The sequence below is a fragment of the Colias philodice genome, chromosome 23, assembly GCF_061535455.1.
Source record: "Colias philodice isolate Cphi_HAF_F1 chromosome 23, ilColPhil1 Martin Lab GWU primary, whole genome shotgun sequence".
Classification (NCBI taxonomy): domain Eukaryota; kingdom Metazoa; phylum Arthropoda; class Insecta; order Lepidoptera; family Pieridae; genus Colias; species Colias philodice.
The window spans coordinates 3,310,492-3,329,707 of record NC_143108.1 but is presented as its reverse complement, the minus strand read 5'-3'; the positions used below and the strand labels follow the sequence as shown (position 1 = coordinate 3,329,707).

The following is a 19,216-nucleotide window of genomic DNA, read 5'->3' as shown; positions in this document are numbered from 1 at the left end:
TATATCAGAAAATTTAGTGGAAAATATAAACTTTCTTGATTTTATTTTGTATTTTTATTCTGTATACAACATAGCTCTATTATTAAGATTTGTCTATAGCTCCCTTTTAGGCACTTCACTCTGTTATCTACGATGATCTCTAGGTTTTGACAGCCCGAGTGGAAAATATTCACTGCCGAAAATGTATAGATTTACAAATCAAATAGCAAATCCCAGCTTAGTTTTGGTATGTATTACGGTATTACTTTGAATATAAAAATTTTCATGTCCAAGCTATTACTCCTTATGCGTCAAAACTCTATTAAATTTTTGCGAAAGTGGCTTTTCAAATAGATACCAATAACAACAAATAAATACACGATGAAGATGTGTTCTACGGCTATTTTGTTAATAAAGTCTCCTTCTATCCACAAATAAATTTTTATGTTATTTAGTCTTGTTATTGTTGTATTACATAACATAACATAACCATAGATTATACTCAACTAATCTAACCTTAAACTTGGTAACGTAATCATCAAAATTATCAGCTGTAAACATATAAACCTATACATATAATATTATATACCTTATTCATCCATAATACCTATTAATTAATAAAAGTCTGTTCAAAAATACAAGCAATTTTACTGCATTATTAAATTATCAAAACAAGTCTGTACAAAACAATGTTCAAAATCCAAATGTTAACAAAACTTCTAGTTATATCAAGAAATTAGGTTTATTTGACTTTGTTCATTGAATTTTTTGCACCTTTTTTAGGTCAGAAAACAAATTGGCGATGGATCATGTTCAGCTCTTATAGTAATGAGATCACCCCATAGGAGACATGCGTCAGATTCTGGCAAGCAGGCCCCAAAATCCCGAAAGTTACTATGGGGCACCCTCGGTGCTACACTCCTCACTGGTTCAGCTGTGGTTTATGCCAAGTAAGCTATACTTATTTATATAAAAAGATGTGTGTCACTCGGGGACTGCCGCGGTAAAGCTATTGCATGCTATGCCTTCAAGCCACACCTCCGCGCCCCTCGGAGTGGGGAGCGTGAGGTTTTTCGTTACGCAATTTCTGGATTTGGTCCCCGCGCTCAAGGCTCGCGATAGAAGCTATGCAATAACTTAATAATATAATGTGTTGATTTATATGGTACATATTGAATGTCCTATAAGTTAACATTGAAGCAATAAATAACTGATTAGAAATTAGTATTAATGTTTACATTTATTTTATGCTGTTTATATTTTAAAAAATGTGCATCAAAATGTATATTAATTTTTCCTACTTATAATGATGAGTTAACGGAAAAAAAAGTAAAATCATAGTTTCTTCATGTTTCCAACAATCTTGTGTAAGTGGCTTTCTGTTTATTTTAAAAATAATGCCTTGTATTTTAACAATATTTTTACTTTAAATTTCAGGAACAGCCCAGAAGCGAGAAACTGGTTAGAATCAAACGCCCCCTGGGCTAACGATCTAGTTGCGCTTGTGTACCAGGAGAACACAACATATTGGAAGTCCACAGTTAACCAGTTCAATAAAGCCACCACCACAGTGTCTAACTTTTTGTTTGGAAAGGTTTGTGAAATATTATTTTTGTTTTTAAGCCTTTAAGGGCGGCCGTACATGGGCAGCTCGAGCAGTTAACAGCTGAGTGACATACATGGACTGCTCGAGTCGTTGTTCGTTGACTGTTCAAGCTTTTGCTACCAACCGCGTCGTTAACGGCTTGAAGCTGTCATGACTGCTCGAGCAGTCATTTGTACAGCAGTAAATGAATATCTTTAGTTCACCGCGCGGTTGCGTTAGAAGTCAGTCACAACTGCTTGAAGCAGTCCGTGTATGGCCACTCTATAGAGTGGTTAAACTGTAATTTTTATGTTTAAAGCCTAAAAAAATATTTTAATATTTTGTATATTGTTAAAGCAACCTACTTATATGATATATTTGAGAGTGCTTTCTTAATTGGAAGCTCTGCTTCAATGAAGTATTTTATTGCTTTGCAAATAGAATCCCAACATCAGTAGATATTGTTGAAAATTTTTTAAATTTCATTTCATTCTTTTGCTTTTTAACCAAGTTTAACTCTGAAATCTGACGTTTATTTTATGTTGATTCTTTTTTATGAACTTAAAGAGATATAATATTGATTTATTGTTAAAACAATTGCAGGAAGGAGTATCGCCTATGGATTTCAAACAGCGATCTCAACAAGACCTCGAAGCTGATGCAAAGAAGGCTTTTTCAAAGAAGTCATATGAACGTAAGCACAATGTATTGGAAATATATTTTCTAAAACATTGACCCAATGGATTATACCTTTAAAAGTACATTAACAGTGAAGCCATATATGAAATACTTTTTCGTAAATTCATTTTGTAGATTACAATAAAATATTTCAGCTGTTTGGCCAAGATAATAAACTATTAATGCCTTAAAATCTACCTTTCATATTCTAAATATAGCTGTATTTCATATCTTTCCTTATTCCATATTAAATTTTAAAATCAAATCATTAAAACTAACTATCATTGCTAATATCATTCATTGTTATATAACAGTACCGCCAACGAAATTTGAACCATTGTATGTGGAAGAGAAAAAATTGGAGACTCCCGAGGTTGAGACACCAGGTAATTTGTTATCAAATATTCTTCTTATATGTAAGGAAAATATGTATTAATTTAATACATACAAAGAAAGTTTCAGAACATCATGTTATTTTAATCATACAGTGGAATCCATTTATAATGACTGAATGGAAATATCAAACACGTCATACTAAGCGGACGTCGTACAAAGCATTTTGTAGAAAATAAACAATCTCCTGTTTTTGTTAGTATGTATTTATTTCAATACAGAGAAAAATAATAGAGATAACTAGACATTGAGACAAATAACAAAAAAAAGTGAACACCATACATGGTTCCATACTGTATGATTAAAATAAAACAAACAATATATAGAAAATGTATTCTTATCCTATTTTAAAATAAACTAACCTTATAACAATATAATTGCAGCAACCCTCGTACAAACAGACAAGTGCGAACCCCACGAACCTCCGCCGATCGTGATCACAAAAGACATGGTTGAGATTGAACACGAAATGCACGAAAACACCAAAATAGCCATCGATAACTATAAGAAGGCTACACAGTGCTGCGCTGATTATAATAAAGCTTTGTATAAGGTAAGGATATAAATTTTGTTTTTTTTTATAAATTCACAGTTGTTAATTAAAAATTATTGGCAAAACAATTAAAAGACCAAACTATTAGGAGCTCTATTTATCTATGTATCAATTGTTTAAAGAAATCCCTTTGTATGTAATAAATAGCAAGTTAAGAAACTCTGTTTGTTAATCATAAGAATGTTTACTTTTTGTGAACACTTATTATTATAGAATATGTAAATTCATTATGTTATCCATATTTTCTGATATTGCATTCCTTCTCTATGTCTTTCAATGTTTGTTCCTTGATTGTTTTCGAATTACAATCATATTAAATTATTATTTCAATTAACATAATAATGTTGAATTTCTTGAATATTAATCATTTGCTAAAACAATATTTAAAACCATTTTCAGGTTGTAGAAGCACCCATAGATGATTTAGATAAGAAGCATTTCACAGCACTACAGGGTGCTCAAAATGAAAGGGACGCTACCATTGAGAAGGCTAAAGAGGCTTCTGCTAAGGCTAGATGCGCTATTGGTATGATTATTATTTGAATTTATTGTTGAAACTATTTGATTTTAACAGTATTCCGGATATTTCGAAAATAAATGTTTTGTTATGTTTATTATCTTAATATATGTATATAAATCTCGTGTCACAATGTTTGTCCTCAATGGACTCCTAAACCACTTAACCGATTATAATAAAATTCGCACACCAAGTGCAGTTCGATCCAACTTGAGAGATAGGATAGTTTAAACATGTAGGTACCACGGGCGAAGCCGGGGCGGATCGCTAGTTGTTTATAAGTAGTGGTGGACGATTTGAATTTCAATTTAAAAATACATACCTTCACTTCAACTTCTTCACAACAAACGTTCAAACACTTCTTTGAGTTTGAATTGTCAATCATTTTCAAAATTTGTCCAATGCAAAACTATGCCTATGCACTTATTGGGCAGAGTTTTCTAAGTGTATATAATAGACTTGTAATATTACTGCCACGAAATAAGGTGTTCAATGAATAGTTTTGCTCAACCATTTTTTTGAAGACACTTCTTACTTTAGTTACTTACACATACATCAATGATTTTGAAGACACGATAAATAAAGTTTACCATTTCCAAATTAACTAAAAACATCTTAAATAAAATAATTAACCTTTTCCAGAAACCCTAGACCGCATGATAAAGGCTGGTGTACAAGCTCCACCCGAGAGCATAGCGGCAACACAGCGATATATCAAACAGTTTAGATCTGACCTCGGTAATGCGGAAGTTGAATATAAAGAGTGTGTGGAAAAAGCTGTGCTCGGTGATAAGTATTGGAATAAGGTAACCGTACTTAAATAAAATTAAATAAGTATGTACTTAAATACCACAAAAAAATGTTGTGTGGTTTTATGAAACCTAAAAAAAACATGTAAAAGTGAAACTTAGGCACAAAATTATCGTATTTGTACGATAATTATCGTACGGTTCCGAACACTGCTTTATACCTACTCGACAGCTCACCGTCACGCGACATGCGCTACACAGACCAAAAAGTTTGAGACGATGTAATAAAAGTTTCACTTTAAAAAAAAAATTTTGAATGTAGTCCTTATCGTTACCAATATTATTGATGTGAAAGTGTGTTCGTTTTGCACTCTTTCACAGCGTAACAAAGCGATTTATGTTGTGATTTTTGAATCTATAAAATAGAGTTCCTTCCTTGGTGATATTGTTTGCAATAATAAACTAACTTTTAAAGAATTAAAAAAAAATCTATAGCGAGACGGGATTCGAACCCGCGCTTTTTGCCAATCCGCGGATACTCCTTGCCATCTTGCCCCACGCCATCTTTACCGAAATTTTTCTATTTAAAAATTTCTTAGAAAGCATTTGATAAAAGGATACAAGGACAGGATAAAAGGATAAATCAAATTACATAGTTTAAACTTTAAATATTTTTGTTTTTCATTTATTGTAATATTGGTATAATATTAATACAATTTGAAAGACTACAAAAATAAATATATTACTAATTTGTAGAATAAAATAACTTAAATCTGTTATATTTCAGGTTGAAGCAGCCCGCCAAGCTTACAAGGAAGAATTGCAAATGCTCTTCCCGGGAATCGACATCACTGCCCGCAAGTTGGAGGTCAAGGGTGATACCGACTTGCTTCTAATGTACACTTTGAAACAGGTATCGTTATAATAGTTGTGTAAAATCCATACTAATATTATAAATGCGAAAGTAACTCTGTCTGTCTGTCTGTTACTCAATCACGCCTAAACTACTGAACCAATTTTCATGAAATTTGATATGGAGATATTTTGATACTCGAGAAAGGACATAGGCTACCTATTGTGAAATATGTACCACGGGCGAAGCCGGGGCGGACCTCTAGTGTGAAATAAATGTAGTTTAAAAGACTAAAAAATAAAATTACTTTATTGTCACCGATCCTTGATAGGACAAAAATTGAATTAATCCATTTGAAGTGGGTCAAAATTGAGTATGAAGGAGTCGGTTTCATACATACACTAGCTTTCCGCCCGCGGCTTCGCCCGCGTTTTCAAAGAAAAACCCGTTCCCGTGGGATTTCCGGGATAAAACCTATCCTATGTGTTAATCCAAGCTACCCTCTATATGTATGCTTAATTTCATTGTAATCGGTTCAGTAGTATTCGCGTGAAAGAGTAACAAACATCCATACATACAAACTTTCGCCTTTATAATAGTATTAGGATGTACAGCCTTATAGTTATAGTTATTGATTAACATACTTTTTTTGAATACTAACCTCTTTTCATTTACTATATTGTGTTTCTATTTCAGGTGCAATATCTACAAAACGAAATAGCCGAGTTACAAACTTTGAGAGATCTTAAAATTAACAGAGCTATTGAATGTGAGTTACTTTTTATATTTATTTTAATGATTTTAAATTAGATATTCAAATCAGAATTTGTTTTTAGCTGTATGTGCAAAATCAATTTTTTATACTTACTTTAAATAAATTTATTAATTAATTCAAAGATCCAATTATAAAACTCATTTCTAAAGCCTGAGTTATATTATGTTTAACACGTATTTTTTGTATTACTTTAAAAATTACACAATAGCACAAAAATGAAAAAATATCTATAAAATAAAGAAAAAAGGGAACATTTTACATTTTTATATTACAATTTACAAATTGTCTTACATTTAAATTTTTTCAGGTCACGATGAAAAGGCTATTATAGAAGCGAAAGTGGAAGACATGATTAAACGGGAACGATTAGAGAAAGAAAAACAGTTCCAGAAACAGGTAAATGGATAAATTCCATGATATATCATAAGAATAGATATTTTAGGCCAACAATATTGTATTACAAACTAGCTTCCCGCCCGCGGCTTCGCGCGGTTTGTCTAAAACTTGATAAATTATAAGAAATCATTGAGATAATATTACTACGTATGGAGGAGACACCACGAACAAAATCTGTGCGCCATTTTTTTGCTCTAAGTTTTAAAAATTATTATCTAGTTAGGTACTTACCGATGAAAAATATTCCTTTGCACTTTTCCGTATTATTTGTGCAATATCGTAACACACACGAAGGCATATTTTTTTTTGTTTCACTTTAAAACAAATGAAAAATGAGCGTGCAGTTACGCCATATGGCGTATGTTGAGCGGAACATAAGTGATGTAGGCGGTGTCTTCTCCATATGTATATCTCAATGTCAGAAATAAGATATATCTCACTCGTTTTTTATTAAGTGTAACATTTTTTATTTAGTGTAACATTTTTGCGTTACGCCGTACGCGTGACATTTTTGCGTTACGCCGTACGCGTGACATTTTTGCGTTACGCCATTCTCGTGACATTTTTAAGGTCATAAAGAATTTTTTTTTCTACAGAGTTTAGCAATCCAAGCCGAGGCGAATAGAAAGTTGAAAGAACAACTAAAGAAACAATTTGAAATCCAACAAGAAGTTCTGCAGGATCAATTGAACAGGAAAGAGAAAGAGGTACTAAATATATTATTTTTAAATAATTTCTTCATAGTGAAACAGATTATATGTATATTTAAATTGAAAATATTATTTATTTCATAAATTTCATAGCTAAATAATAATACTGTATCGAAATATAGGTCTCCTTCTACTTAAGTTAGATAATTTTAAATTTAAAATGTATCGTGAAAATTAGTTATAACCAAGAAGCTTATATCTAATACACTGGAGATTTCAGTATGAACATTAACTTGTAACAAGAAAATATGACGTTGAATGACGCCTGTATGTTTTTTTATCCCTTTCACACCTAACTAACTACCTAGGTGTGAAAGGGATAAAAAGACATACAGGCGTCATTCAACGTAATATTTTCTTGTTGCAAGTTATTCATACTGAAATCTCCAGTGTATTAGATATAAGCTTCTTGGTTATAACTAAAATCATATTTCACAGGTGATGGGTAAATTCAGTCGCTCAGTTTCTGAACAAGTTGAGAAAGAGAGGGTACTGTTCAAAAAGGAGTTAGCGGCTATGGCTGGGAAATTGATGGCCATTGAACAGACGCTTAAACGTAAGATATAGATGAATAAGAAGTTTTCTTTATCTTTATACATGTTAGAAACCATAATTATTATATAATTCATCATTAATGTCTCGTAAGGATAGGCTTCCAAATAATATTATAATATTCAATATGCCGATTATTCTAGTAATCTAGTTGATTTGACCTCATATATCCTAATACGCAGGAATTGTATACAAACACATTTCATGGACAACCAACTTCGACCGATCTTCCTATAAAAAAAAATCATTCCACACGCAACCTCATCCTTCCAACCTCCTTACAAAAAAAAGTTAAAATTCAAATATGGAACTAGAGCGCGCCAAAGCGGAGTCTGAGGCGCGTCGCTCGCAGTCGCTGTGGGCGGCCGCGGAGGCGCTGCACGCGGCCACACGCCGTCCGCAACCGAACGCGGTGCTGTCGCATGAAATCGCCGCGCTCGAGCGGGCTGGTGAGTTTATTTATTATCTTAATCTTCTTATACATATATAAAAATGAATCGCAAAATGTGTTGGTAAGCGCATAACTCGAGAACGGCTGAACCGATTTCGATAATTCTTTTTATTATATTCCTTGAAGTACGAGGATGGTTCTTATGTAGAGAAAACGTAAATATTATGTACCACGGGCGAAGCCGGGGCGGACCGCTAGTACTATACTATACTACTATTATAAAGGCGAAAGTTTGTAAGTATGGATGTATGAATGTTTGTTACTCTTTCACGTAAAAACTACTGAACCGATTACAATGAAATTTAGCACACATATAGAGGGTAACTTGAATTAACACATAGGATAGGTTTTATCCCGGAAATCCCACGGGAACAGGAACGATGCGGGTTTTCCTTTGAAAACGCGGGCGAAGCCGCGGGCGGAAATCTAGTGTTCTTATGTTTTTACTATAAACCATTGAGATAATATTACTACGTATGGCCATTTTTTTGCTCTAAGTTTTAAAAATTATTATCTAGTTAGGTACTTACCGATGAAAAGTTATGTTAGTCACTTTTCCGTATTATTTGTGCAATATCGTAACACACACGAAGGCATATTTGATGCGTTTCACTTTAAAACAAATAAAAAATGAGCGTGCAGTTAAGCCATATGGCTTATGGTGAGTGGAACATAAGTGATGTAGGTGGTGTCGTCTCTATATGTATATCTCAATGCTATAAACCTTGTTCTGTGAAAGCTAGATAAAAAGGATGGAAAGCAACAAAAATGTTTCCATTATTTATTATATGAACTTATCTCACCTATTTTTTTCAATTTGCCATAAATGACGTTAAAACGTGACGCAAAACTTTAAACTATCTTATTTGATTCGCATTTAAGCTGTTTAACCTAATAAAAACTCCTGACTATAGCTTATTATAGCTATAGTCAGAAATATGTTTAAATAATTTTGCAATTTATCTACACAATTAAATATATTTTGTAGTAGTTTAATAATAATAAAAAAATCTAATCAAATTACATATTTCCAGGTAAAGACGATAAATTAGTGCAAACGATACTAAAAGGAATCCCCAAGGAGGTTCGGGAGAAGGGAATTGTTACAGAGAAGGCATTGAGGGACAGATTCGATACAGTATGTATTTATTTATAATTAATATTAATTAATGTTTAATCTTGTTATTGTTATTTATATTCGGGATAAAGACAAATGAAACAAAGATTCCAATGATCGTTTTATTATTATTCCATTAAACTTAAATAAAAAATTCAAGAATGGAAGATATTCCATTCTGTATGTATCTAAATGTTATTAATAGTAGTATAGTAAATTAATTTATAACTAACTGGCTTCCGCCCACGACTTTGTACGTGCATCCCCGTTTTTCCCCGTTCCCGCAAGAATTTCGGGAAATCCTTAGCGGATGCCTACGTCCTAACATCTACCTGCATGCCAAATTTCAGCCCGATACGTCCAGTGGTTTGGGCTGTGCGTTGATAGATCACTATATCAGTCACCTTTGAGTTTTATATAATATATAGAAGATATAGATATAATAAATAATTTTGTCTACAGTTAGAAAAGACAGCCTGTCAAGTGGCCTTAGTGGGTCGCGAAGGAGCGAGTTTGCCGGTCTACTTCCTTTCGTGGCTGCAGTCGAAATTGCTCTTCCAGAAGGTATATCTTAATATATAATAGATATAAATCTCGTGTCACAATGTTTGTCCTCAATGGCCTCCTTAACCACTTAACCGATTATAATAAAATTCGCGCACCATGTGCAGTTCGATCCAACTTGAGAGATAGGATAGTTTAAACATGAAGGTACCACGGGCGAAGCCTGGCGGACCGCTAGTTATAATATAATTAAACTGTACATATTACTTAGGTTCCCTTACAAAATAGTTATATTAATTACGTACGTACACTTAAACATACACGCACGCACACACATACATTTTAACAAGAAAACAAGATCATATATAGAAACAACTACATATTTGTATGTATCAGCAATATTGTCACGTATTAAATCAATTAAAGCAATCTTGCAATTATCTTAAAATATTCTTGATGTAAAAAAATATCTATCATTATCGAGAAAATAATTTTGCCATTTTTTTCTAATAAAAGTACTTAATGTAATTTGTTATTTGACAGTTTGCCGAAATACCCAAAGATGAGTTGGACAATCTTCCCATGGACTTCTCGAAATTGGACACATTCGACATCATTCAAAGGGCGAGGTGAGAATTTTATTGTTTTTTGTAAGAAATAATAATAATTTGAATTTTAAGCTATTGCATAGCTTCTATCGAGAGCCTTGAGCGCGGGGACCGAATCGAGAAATTCCGTAACGAAAAAACCTCACGCTCCCCACGGGGACGGGTGCGGAGGTGTGGCTTGAAGACATAGCATGCAATAGCTTTACCGCGGCAGTCCCCGAGTGACACACGTCTTTTTTTATGCTATTTGACATAAAATAGATACAAAATTTAAATAACAGAAAAAATATCGATCACAACTTTTGAGTTATATAATTTTACTTTTTTTGGATACGCCCGAACCATCGTGTTTTTTTCATACTGTTTATTTTATATACGTCATAATAATCATAATATTGTATTTCCCTTTCATTGAATACTGTTGCATTCCTTCTTCCTTTTTTATATGTGCGATACTAAGGGCCGATTTTTCAATGCTTGGATAAAACTTATCCGTCCAATAAAGTATTACACGATAATATTAAAATGTCACGTAAACTGTCAAATACGGACAATTAGAATACGTTTTTAAAATGGTAGTTTTATACATTATTCGACGAATAAGTTTTATCCAAGAATTGAAAAATCGGCCCTAAGTTTTACATATTTTAACGTGATAACGTTTTTAAAATCGTTTTAGTCGGGTGACATGTTCAGAAACTTGTGTCACACCAAAACCTCACGAGCGCGATCGCAGGTATAACGAGAGAGAGACGGACCGATCTCCCGTCTCATCTCGTGCGCTGCCACCAATAAGACGTTATCACGTAAACATCTGGATCGTAAACCTACTTTACAAACAACCAATTTTTTTCTAAATGTTATCTGATGTTTTTTTAGATACCACATCGACCATGGCGATTTACCATCAGCTTTACGCTACATTAACCTTTTACAAGGCGCTCCCAGAGCAGTTGCAAAGAGTTGGTTAGATTCAGCTCGAGTTCATCTCGAGATCAGACAAGCGGCGGAAGCTGTGATGGCACACGCTTCTGTATCCGGTCTATTGTATCTGTAGGGTTGCCATGTGTAACGAGAATATTGTTATAAATAAATGTTGCCGTTTAATAATGGAGTTTTTTTGTGATTTTGCCATGTGCAAGTCGAGTATAGTTTTTTCGATTGGCAATATTTTAAATTGGTATATTACTATTTTGTATTTACCTTTGATTGGCAATAATAATATAGGGTTGCCAGATGTAATGTGTAAATTCGACACGGAGATTTTCTTATGTAACTGGCAACATTTAGGTTTTATTTAACTAAAATGTTGAAATTGTATTGAAAACTTAGCGGTCTATCGATAATAAAGATTTAAGAAGAACAATTATTATTGCTGTAATTTTTTTTGATAATTCTATTTTTTTGTTTTGATAAAATTTAAGCAAACGAAATTCAACCTTATTGTCAACACAGCATAACACCAAGTTAATAAAATAATTTATTGAAGATTTTATTTTTAGTAGATTTTTAATTTGTAGATATGGGCTTAGTTTCAATTACGGGAAGTGTTTCGACATTTCTCATAATATGATTTGTGTAAAAATAGTAAAATTAAGCATTTAAATAGCGGCAAAGTTAAAAGCTTAAAAATTTTACGTCATACAAACTGTATGGAACCGAAGTCCTTTATTGTAGTTATTTATGTAAATATGGTATGTATGTAATTAAATTAAAGTATGAGTTCGAATTTTTTGTTTTATTTTACTACCTACTATTTTGTTTAGGAATCCCTACTATATTTACTTATAATAATGAAATGCGAAAATGTGCTTGTTGGTTTGTCTTTCTTTCGCATCGTAATGATTTTATGATATGATTTTTTGTGTTCGCAATATTTATTACATTTCTTAAACAACACCATTAAGTTCCTATCCAAGTATATTTTTCAAACAGAAATAATTAATGTTTTATTCAATTGAATATTATAATATTGGAACGAAGTTCCTCATTGGGCGTTGCGAAAGGGGGCTAGACGGAATTAAGACTATATTTCTTGCTCTGTGGTTAAGACAGTTAAGACCAAAAGTTGTAACGACACTTTTTGCTATAGCTGTTGTAAGCCGTGCGATGGACGCGTGTTTCAGGTTTCTTTATACCTCTCTCTTATAGAAAGCAAACCACTTTTTTTAGTTGTTGTGTGGGTTGTAAGTTAAATTTTCATATTTACCTCCACACTTGGTAACATTTTTAAATACAGCAATATCACACATGAATCTGTTATCTGTCATTTGTCAAAATTTAATGTAAGTGAAATTGTCACTCTTTGTAATTTGTATTGCAAACAAATAACAATTGCAAAGTAAGATCAAATCTCTATCAAAGTGAAAACAAATTTGTTGTTATTTTTTAATGCTATGCTACTGAAATAGAAAATGGACGGAAAGGATGATAATCTGCTTAAACACTGTCGATCTAAGTAAGTAAGCCTCAGTCATCTGCCTTGTGATATATACCTATTTTATAAAATATATTCTTTGTATATTTTACACTGTTCTTGGCTACTATATAGTTTAACCCAATATAATATAGTCTTTTTGTATCGGATATAGCAGGGAAAGGAGTGCAAATTTCACAAAAGCTGAAATGGACAGATTGCAAAAGCTCATCATAAAACATAAAAATATAGTGTTTTGCAAAAAGACTACCGGAAACATCAATAAACAAAAAGACAGTGCATGGCAATCGATTAAATGTGAATTCAATGCTATTGCCAGCACACCAAGGACAATAAAACAACTCAAGGATAAATTTGACAATTTAAAGAGGATTGCAAAAAAAGTAAGTAAGTACGTAGTTATGTAATTATTATTTTAAAATACATATATTTTATAAGTTCTTTCGTTATCCATACAAATAAAAACATTGAATTATTTTACTCATATACAATTGGTCCGCTCCTGTTGGTCTGTTGGTCCTGGTTCCTCGATAAATGGGCTATCTAACACTGAGAGAAACCAAGAGTTCCTGAGATTAGCGTAATCAAACAAACTTCAGCTTTATAATATTAGTACACTCAAATTAATGTTCAAAAAAATAGGATAGAAGGAAAGAGGGTCAAGAAATATGTACTGAAAGAGGTCCACAACCTGAAGAAGATTCTACAGATTGGCTTAGGTCAATTACACCATCATCAACAGATGGAATTGAAACAATATATGATGTTGGTACAAAATCTGAATATGTAAGTGTTTATAATAATTACCCTATTTTCTGCATGTACTTTTGAAGGAGTATACCTACTTTTAAGATACATTTTCTGACAAAAAAAAGCTTGAAGAAATAATAAAACAATAGAAATATATGAATTTGCAACTGAATCTCACCATATTAAAAAAAAAGACGTGTGGCACTCGGGGACTGCCGCAGTAAAGCTATTGCATGCTATGCCTTCAAGCCACACCTCCGCGCCCGTCGGAGTGGGGAGCGTGAGGTTTTTTCGTTACGGAATTTCTGGATTCGGTCCCCGCGCTCAAGGCCCGCGATAGATCATAGAAGCTATGCAATAGCTTAAAATTTAGATTTCAATATTAAAATTTAATATAGTTAAAGTGTTACTGTTATATTCAGTAATACTTATTTTACAGGTTTCTCCCAATGAATTGTCCATGGATACAGATGACCCGTTGACTTCAGAAAAGTGCGATGCATCTACGCCCTATAGCTCCCTCAAGAGACCTATGGCATCACCGTTACAATGTAATACATTTATTAGTAGTTTACATAATAAAGAGTTATATAAATACTTACAAACATCTTTTATTTATCTCTATTTGTCAGGTGGAGCAAGCAAAGAAAGGACAGAAAAAGAAATTTCTATTACAGAAAGCCTCCAGGAACTAGAGCTTAAAAAAATTAAGGAGTCCATAAGACACGCCCAGGAGGTCCACGAGCAAAAGATACGGCAAAATGAGGAGTTGCACCAGTTGCAGTTACAAAAATTACGATTGGAAGTTTTAATATTAAAAAATAATTTAGATTTATAATACTAGCTGTAACCGATAGAGTTTTTCCTTTTAATTAAATAGCTGTTAAGTGTTGAAATAGAAAAAATTCGATCACGAGGCGGGACTCGAACCCGCATCCTTTCGAGCCATTTGGGAGCGGATGCCTGAACAACTCAGCCACTCGTGACCGGCCAGAGCGATTGTTTATATTTATTAATTCATTTTTATGTGTCTAAGGGACACACCGCGCGCCATCTATTGAGAATTGAGATGATTAACAACCATCTCAACCATTATGAAACACTTTTCAGTGAATACAATATTGTGACGATGGAACACGACCTTTAGATAGACCAAGATATTTCGCTACGCAGTAGTTTCGCAGAGATTCGCTGCCGCACGCGAATGCTTAGGTGTACTAACGGCGTAAACATAAATTTTTGTCAATGAATTTTAACAAGAAGCTTATATCCTTATCTAATACACTGGAGATTTCAGTATGAACAAGAAAATTAGTGTCCGACCGAAACTGGTTTCCAGGCCGAAACCGAAACCGAAACCGAATGTTCGGCCGTGGCTTCAGTTTCGGCCGAAACCGAAACCGAAACCGAAACTCACGTGGTCAAGTATGAAATTTCTAAAAATACTGAACTTTGGTGCATTTTACCTTTTATTTTGCCTTAATTAGGGCATGAAATGAAAACACAGTATATTAAATTTGTTGTAATCATTTATTTAATATAAAATAAAAAAATAATATTTTTAAAAGGGTAGTATTTAAACGAGTGACTGTAAATTAAAGTTTTAGTTATCAAAAATAATTAATTGGGGTAACAGAATTACTAAGTGAGCGACTGACTGCGAGCGATGAAAAATTAATAGATCAGCAACTAACAAACATTAATTTGCGTTACATAAAATACAAAATGAGCAGCTTCATAATATTTGAGCGACCTAATATTAATTGTTTGAGTGACAAAATTACGTCTTGTATTATTTTCATTATTTGGGATATGATTTATTTATACTGAGTGGCATTTTATCTTAATCGAGGTATTTCGAATAGAAAAATCACTTTGAAAAATACTATAATGGACAGAGTAGGTACTATCAGTTCAATTTGTTTTGAAAGTTTTATCAAATAACTATTTGAACAATTTATTCTAGTGTTTTTGTCGCTCCAGATGAGCGTAATTTAGTCGCTCACTTAGTAATTTATTCGCTCATATAGTAATGTAATCACACAGTTAGAATTTCTAATATATCAAATGGATTAATCACAACCCTCCTTTAGTACGCTCAATCTGTATTTTATTATCAACCAATATTCGTTGCTTGTTTAGTTTATTTGTCGATTACTCAAATTCATACCGCTCAAGTTATTAAATCAGTACCTCATAATCAGTCGCTCACTTTATTTTCAGTAGCTCGTTTTATTATTCCCCTTTTTAAAATATTAATAATAACAATTTTAATTTTTATTATTTTTTCAAATTAAGTTCTCAGTAAAATCAGTCATCTAAATCAAATCAGTAATTGTTACTGTTACTTTAAATACTAAGTTTTGGTATTTTGAGATCTTTCTCTTTATTAAAGAGTCTTTAATACTTTGGGTTGGTATTTGCACTTAGAAGAATAATCAGTCTCTTTTAAGTACCTCTTATATAAAAATAATAATTATTAATTACTATTACACCCAGTTCCAATCTCAACATAGATTATCAAAAATTGTTTCCACCAGCGTGGGTCAACCAACGCTTTGACAGCGTCCGTCAAAGCATTGCCGAGGAAAACGAAGTTAGGCAAGCGTGAACGTGTGTGACCTAAGTTCACTGAACTTGCGAAATAAGTTTCGGTTTCGGCAAAAGTTTCGGCCGATTTTGGCCGAAACCGAAACTGCGGCCGAAACTTGATTTTTGGCCGAAACTCGGCCGAAACCGAAACCGAAACCGAAAGTTCGGTCGGACACTAAAGAAAATATGACGTTGAATGACGCCTGTATGTTTTTTTATCCCTTTCACACCTAGGTAGTTAGTTAGGTGTGAAAGGGATAGGTGTGAAGGTCATATTTTCTTGTTACAAGTTAATGTTCATAGTGAAATCTCCAGTGTATTAAATATTATAAGCTTCTTGAATTTTAAAGAAGTTATATGCAGAAATGTCGGAAAATTTCTATAAAATTTTATATCCATGGCTTAGTTATATCAATGACTTATATAATATAGAAAATGTCACCTCAAAAGACCATCTTTAAGATTGATCTAAGTCCTAAGATATTTTGTTTTTGTAAAATAAATAAAAAAAGTTATAAGTATTTAACTATGTAAGTAAGTTATGGAGATATGTTTTTATTTTTCTTTAACTGTAAAATTATTATTTATGATATAATATTATATCACAAGGAAATGACGCTTTCGTTGAATTGTTATGTTAATAAACTGTTACATATTTATATGCTCTGAATATAATTAAATCCGAGAACATTGAAAATTAAAATTATAATGTCATTGACTTTAGCTTGTAATGGTAATGAGTTAATGACTAATGAGTTATTGTACAGGTGCAGTGCACTTTTTGCATTATAAGCAAGAATTATATATACAAGTTATCACCCTGGCTTCACATGGATTACCGGAGAAGAAAACAAGAAGCCAGGGCTCTGGAATTAATTTTAAATTTATTCAATTGTGGTCCAGTTTTTTCAGACCAATTTGGTTTATCAAGTATGTTTTAGACAGATTTTTGAAAGGATTTCTGAAAAAGACAATAAAACTGAAGAATATAGGTAGAAAAAATAAAGCAAACTGATTTAAACGCTTAGAAACTTTTTCCATTAAAAAAAAAAGAAAATATACAATTAATTCGTCTACAAAATTAAAGGCCACATTGACTTAGATAAAAATCTTGCCACTTTGACGCACATGAGTAGTTAGGTATTAAGTAATCTAGAAAAATATAAAAATAAAGAGCTCTATATTCCGACCTTACTTTTTTTTTATTCTTTTTTTAAAGGGGTTTTGTCAACAGTTGACAATGTCACCCCCGTAAATGCAAATAACACGATATTAGCATACATAATAAAAATTAACTACTACCACCTAAATATAGTTTTATCAGCATCTTTGCTTCTCGAGAAAGATGAAAAGCCAAGATGCTCTTACACCATCCAAGATTTAAATCACTATCTATATTAATATTGTACATTAATTGAGATCGTAAGGCCTCATTCCGAACACATTCCCTCAAAATATGTGTAACATCATCAATGACATCACATTCTTGGCAATTAGGAGATGTACTTAGCTTTAACAGAAATTTAAACTTATTTGACGGGATGTGCCCCGAACGAAGCCTCATCAAAATAACAGAATTTTTCCTATTACATTTATCAGAATCGAACCAGGGCGATGTAGGAGGCTGACACTGAATCGTCCTATACCAAATACCTTTTGTGAGTGAGCGCTCATTAAAATATTCATGCCATAAATTACGACACATTTTTTTGCACAGGAAAGTACCTACTTAGGAATAAACCGGTAGACTATTAAATAATACTCCGTCACTAATTGCCTGCCTAGCCACAGTGTCAGCCTCCTCATTGCCCGGGATGCCTACGTGTGAAGGAATCCACTGGATAAATAAGGTTTTATTTTGGGATTGAAGTTTACAGATGGTGTCTAGAATAGTGTAGGCTATCGCAAACCCTCGACCTCTCGTCCTCTCGAAGGTAGCCGAGCCAAGTGTAACAAAGCACTTTTTGAGTCAGATAAAATGACAAGGTTATTGCAATCCACCGTTGACATATAAGACAACGCTTCCAAAATCGCAACTAACTCACAGTGCATAACAGATAAATTAGCATTTATCTTTAACGCAAGGCGTGTATTTTTTTGTGGGTCATAAAAAGCTGACCCACATCCATTTTCATCCTTTGAACCATCTGTAAACAACTTATAACATGTATTATAATTTTTAAATAAATATTCTGAACATATGCTTTTAAGTTTTAATATTAGCCTTACATAGTTTGCTTTTACTCATATTCAAACCTTCAATAACAACACAGATATTCCCAGAAATGTCAAAGTAATTCATCCATTTGTCTAATGAAAAATAGCCTAAAAGTGAGTTTGAAGCTACGGGATTATTGCAAAATATACGGTGAGTTTCTATTAACAGCGGAATTTTTTTACGTCGCCAATGACCTTACTTCAAATACATAATTTATTTATATGCATTTTGTTTTGTGTTTTTCTAGGCTATTTAAATAAGTTCAAATCACAGGTTCAAATAGGTAGGTTAGGTTAGTTACTAGGTAATTTAGGTATATGTATATTGTATACCTACCTATATCGTATTTGCAACAAAACTTCACCGAACCAGCTTCAGCTTGACCGATTTTTATGATATGTTTTGATATACCTACATATTAGGTATGTATTATTATTTATTATCTTAGAGTATTTAGTACAGTAGGTAGTATAATTATTAATACTCTGATTATTATGTAGGTCTGAGAAAAGTGTTGAACTAGGTATTTTTTAAAGCGACTTAGTTAAGATCACAATAGTTACTTACTTATAACTTAAAAATTAAAATAAGTACTTAGTTACTTCTACTATCTTTATATCATTACTGAAGTGGTATAAATTTTTACAACGATATTATAAACTAGCTTTCCACCCGCGGCTTCGCCCGCGGGATTTCCGGGATAAAACCTATCCTATGTGTTAATTCAAGTTACCCTCTATGTGTTAAATTTCATTGTAATCGGTTCAGTAGTATTTGCGTGAAAGAGTACTTACCTAAC

At 32.7% G+C, this 19,216-nt stretch overlaps 2 protein-coding genes across 4 annotated transcripts; both read left to right on the top strand.

Moving 5' to 3' along the window:
• The first annotated feature begins 113 nt into the window (after positions 1-113).
• Positions 114-12,149, top strand: LOC149477954 (MICOS complex subunit Mic60-like). 2 transcript variants are annotated; one of them, XM_089709971.1, is made up of 18 exons: positions 114-226; positions 763-929; positions 1,417-1,573; positions 2,168-2,258; positions 2,557-2,628; positions 3,019-3,188; positions 3,588-3,714; positions 4,348-4,511; positions 5,242-5,367; positions 6,004-6,076; positions 6,390-6,478; positions 7,075-7,185; positions 7,627-7,744; positions 8,055-8,189; positions 9,226-9,329; positions 9,771-9,872; positions 10,356-10,441; positions 11,300-12,149. In XM_089709971.1, the coding sequence occupies exons 1-18, from the start codon at positions 182-184 to the stop codon at positions 11,475-11,477; spliced, it is 2,115 nt and encodes a 704-aa protein (XP_089566097.1). In that variant the 5' UTR covers positions 114-181; the 3' UTR covers positions 11,478-12,149. The 2 variants fall into 2 exon arrangements, with proteins under 2 accessions (XP_089566097.1, XP_089566100.1); XM_089709974.1 differs by lacking the exon at positions 2,557-2,628.
• Positions 12,150-12,711: 562 nt separating this feature from the next.
• Positions 12,712-15,824, top strand: LOC149477953 (uncharacterized). Of its 2 annotated transcripts, none has more exons than XM_089709987.1 (5): positions 12,712-12,878; positions 13,012-13,240; positions 13,500-13,643; positions 14,047-14,158; positions 14,240-15,824. In XM_089709987.1, the coding sequence occupies exons 1-5, from the start codon at positions 12,835-12,837 to the stop codon at positions 14,443-14,445; spliced, it is 735 nt and encodes a 244-aa protein (XP_089566113.1). In that variant the 5' UTR covers positions 12,712-12,834; the 3' UTR covers positions 14,446-15,824. The 2 variants fall into 2 exon arrangements, with proteins under 2 accessions (XP_089566113.1, XP_089566114.1); XM_089709988.1 differs by having other exon boundaries at positions 12,723-12,878; positions 12,992-13,240.
• The last annotated feature ends 3,392 nt before the right edge of the window (positions 15,825-19,216 follow it).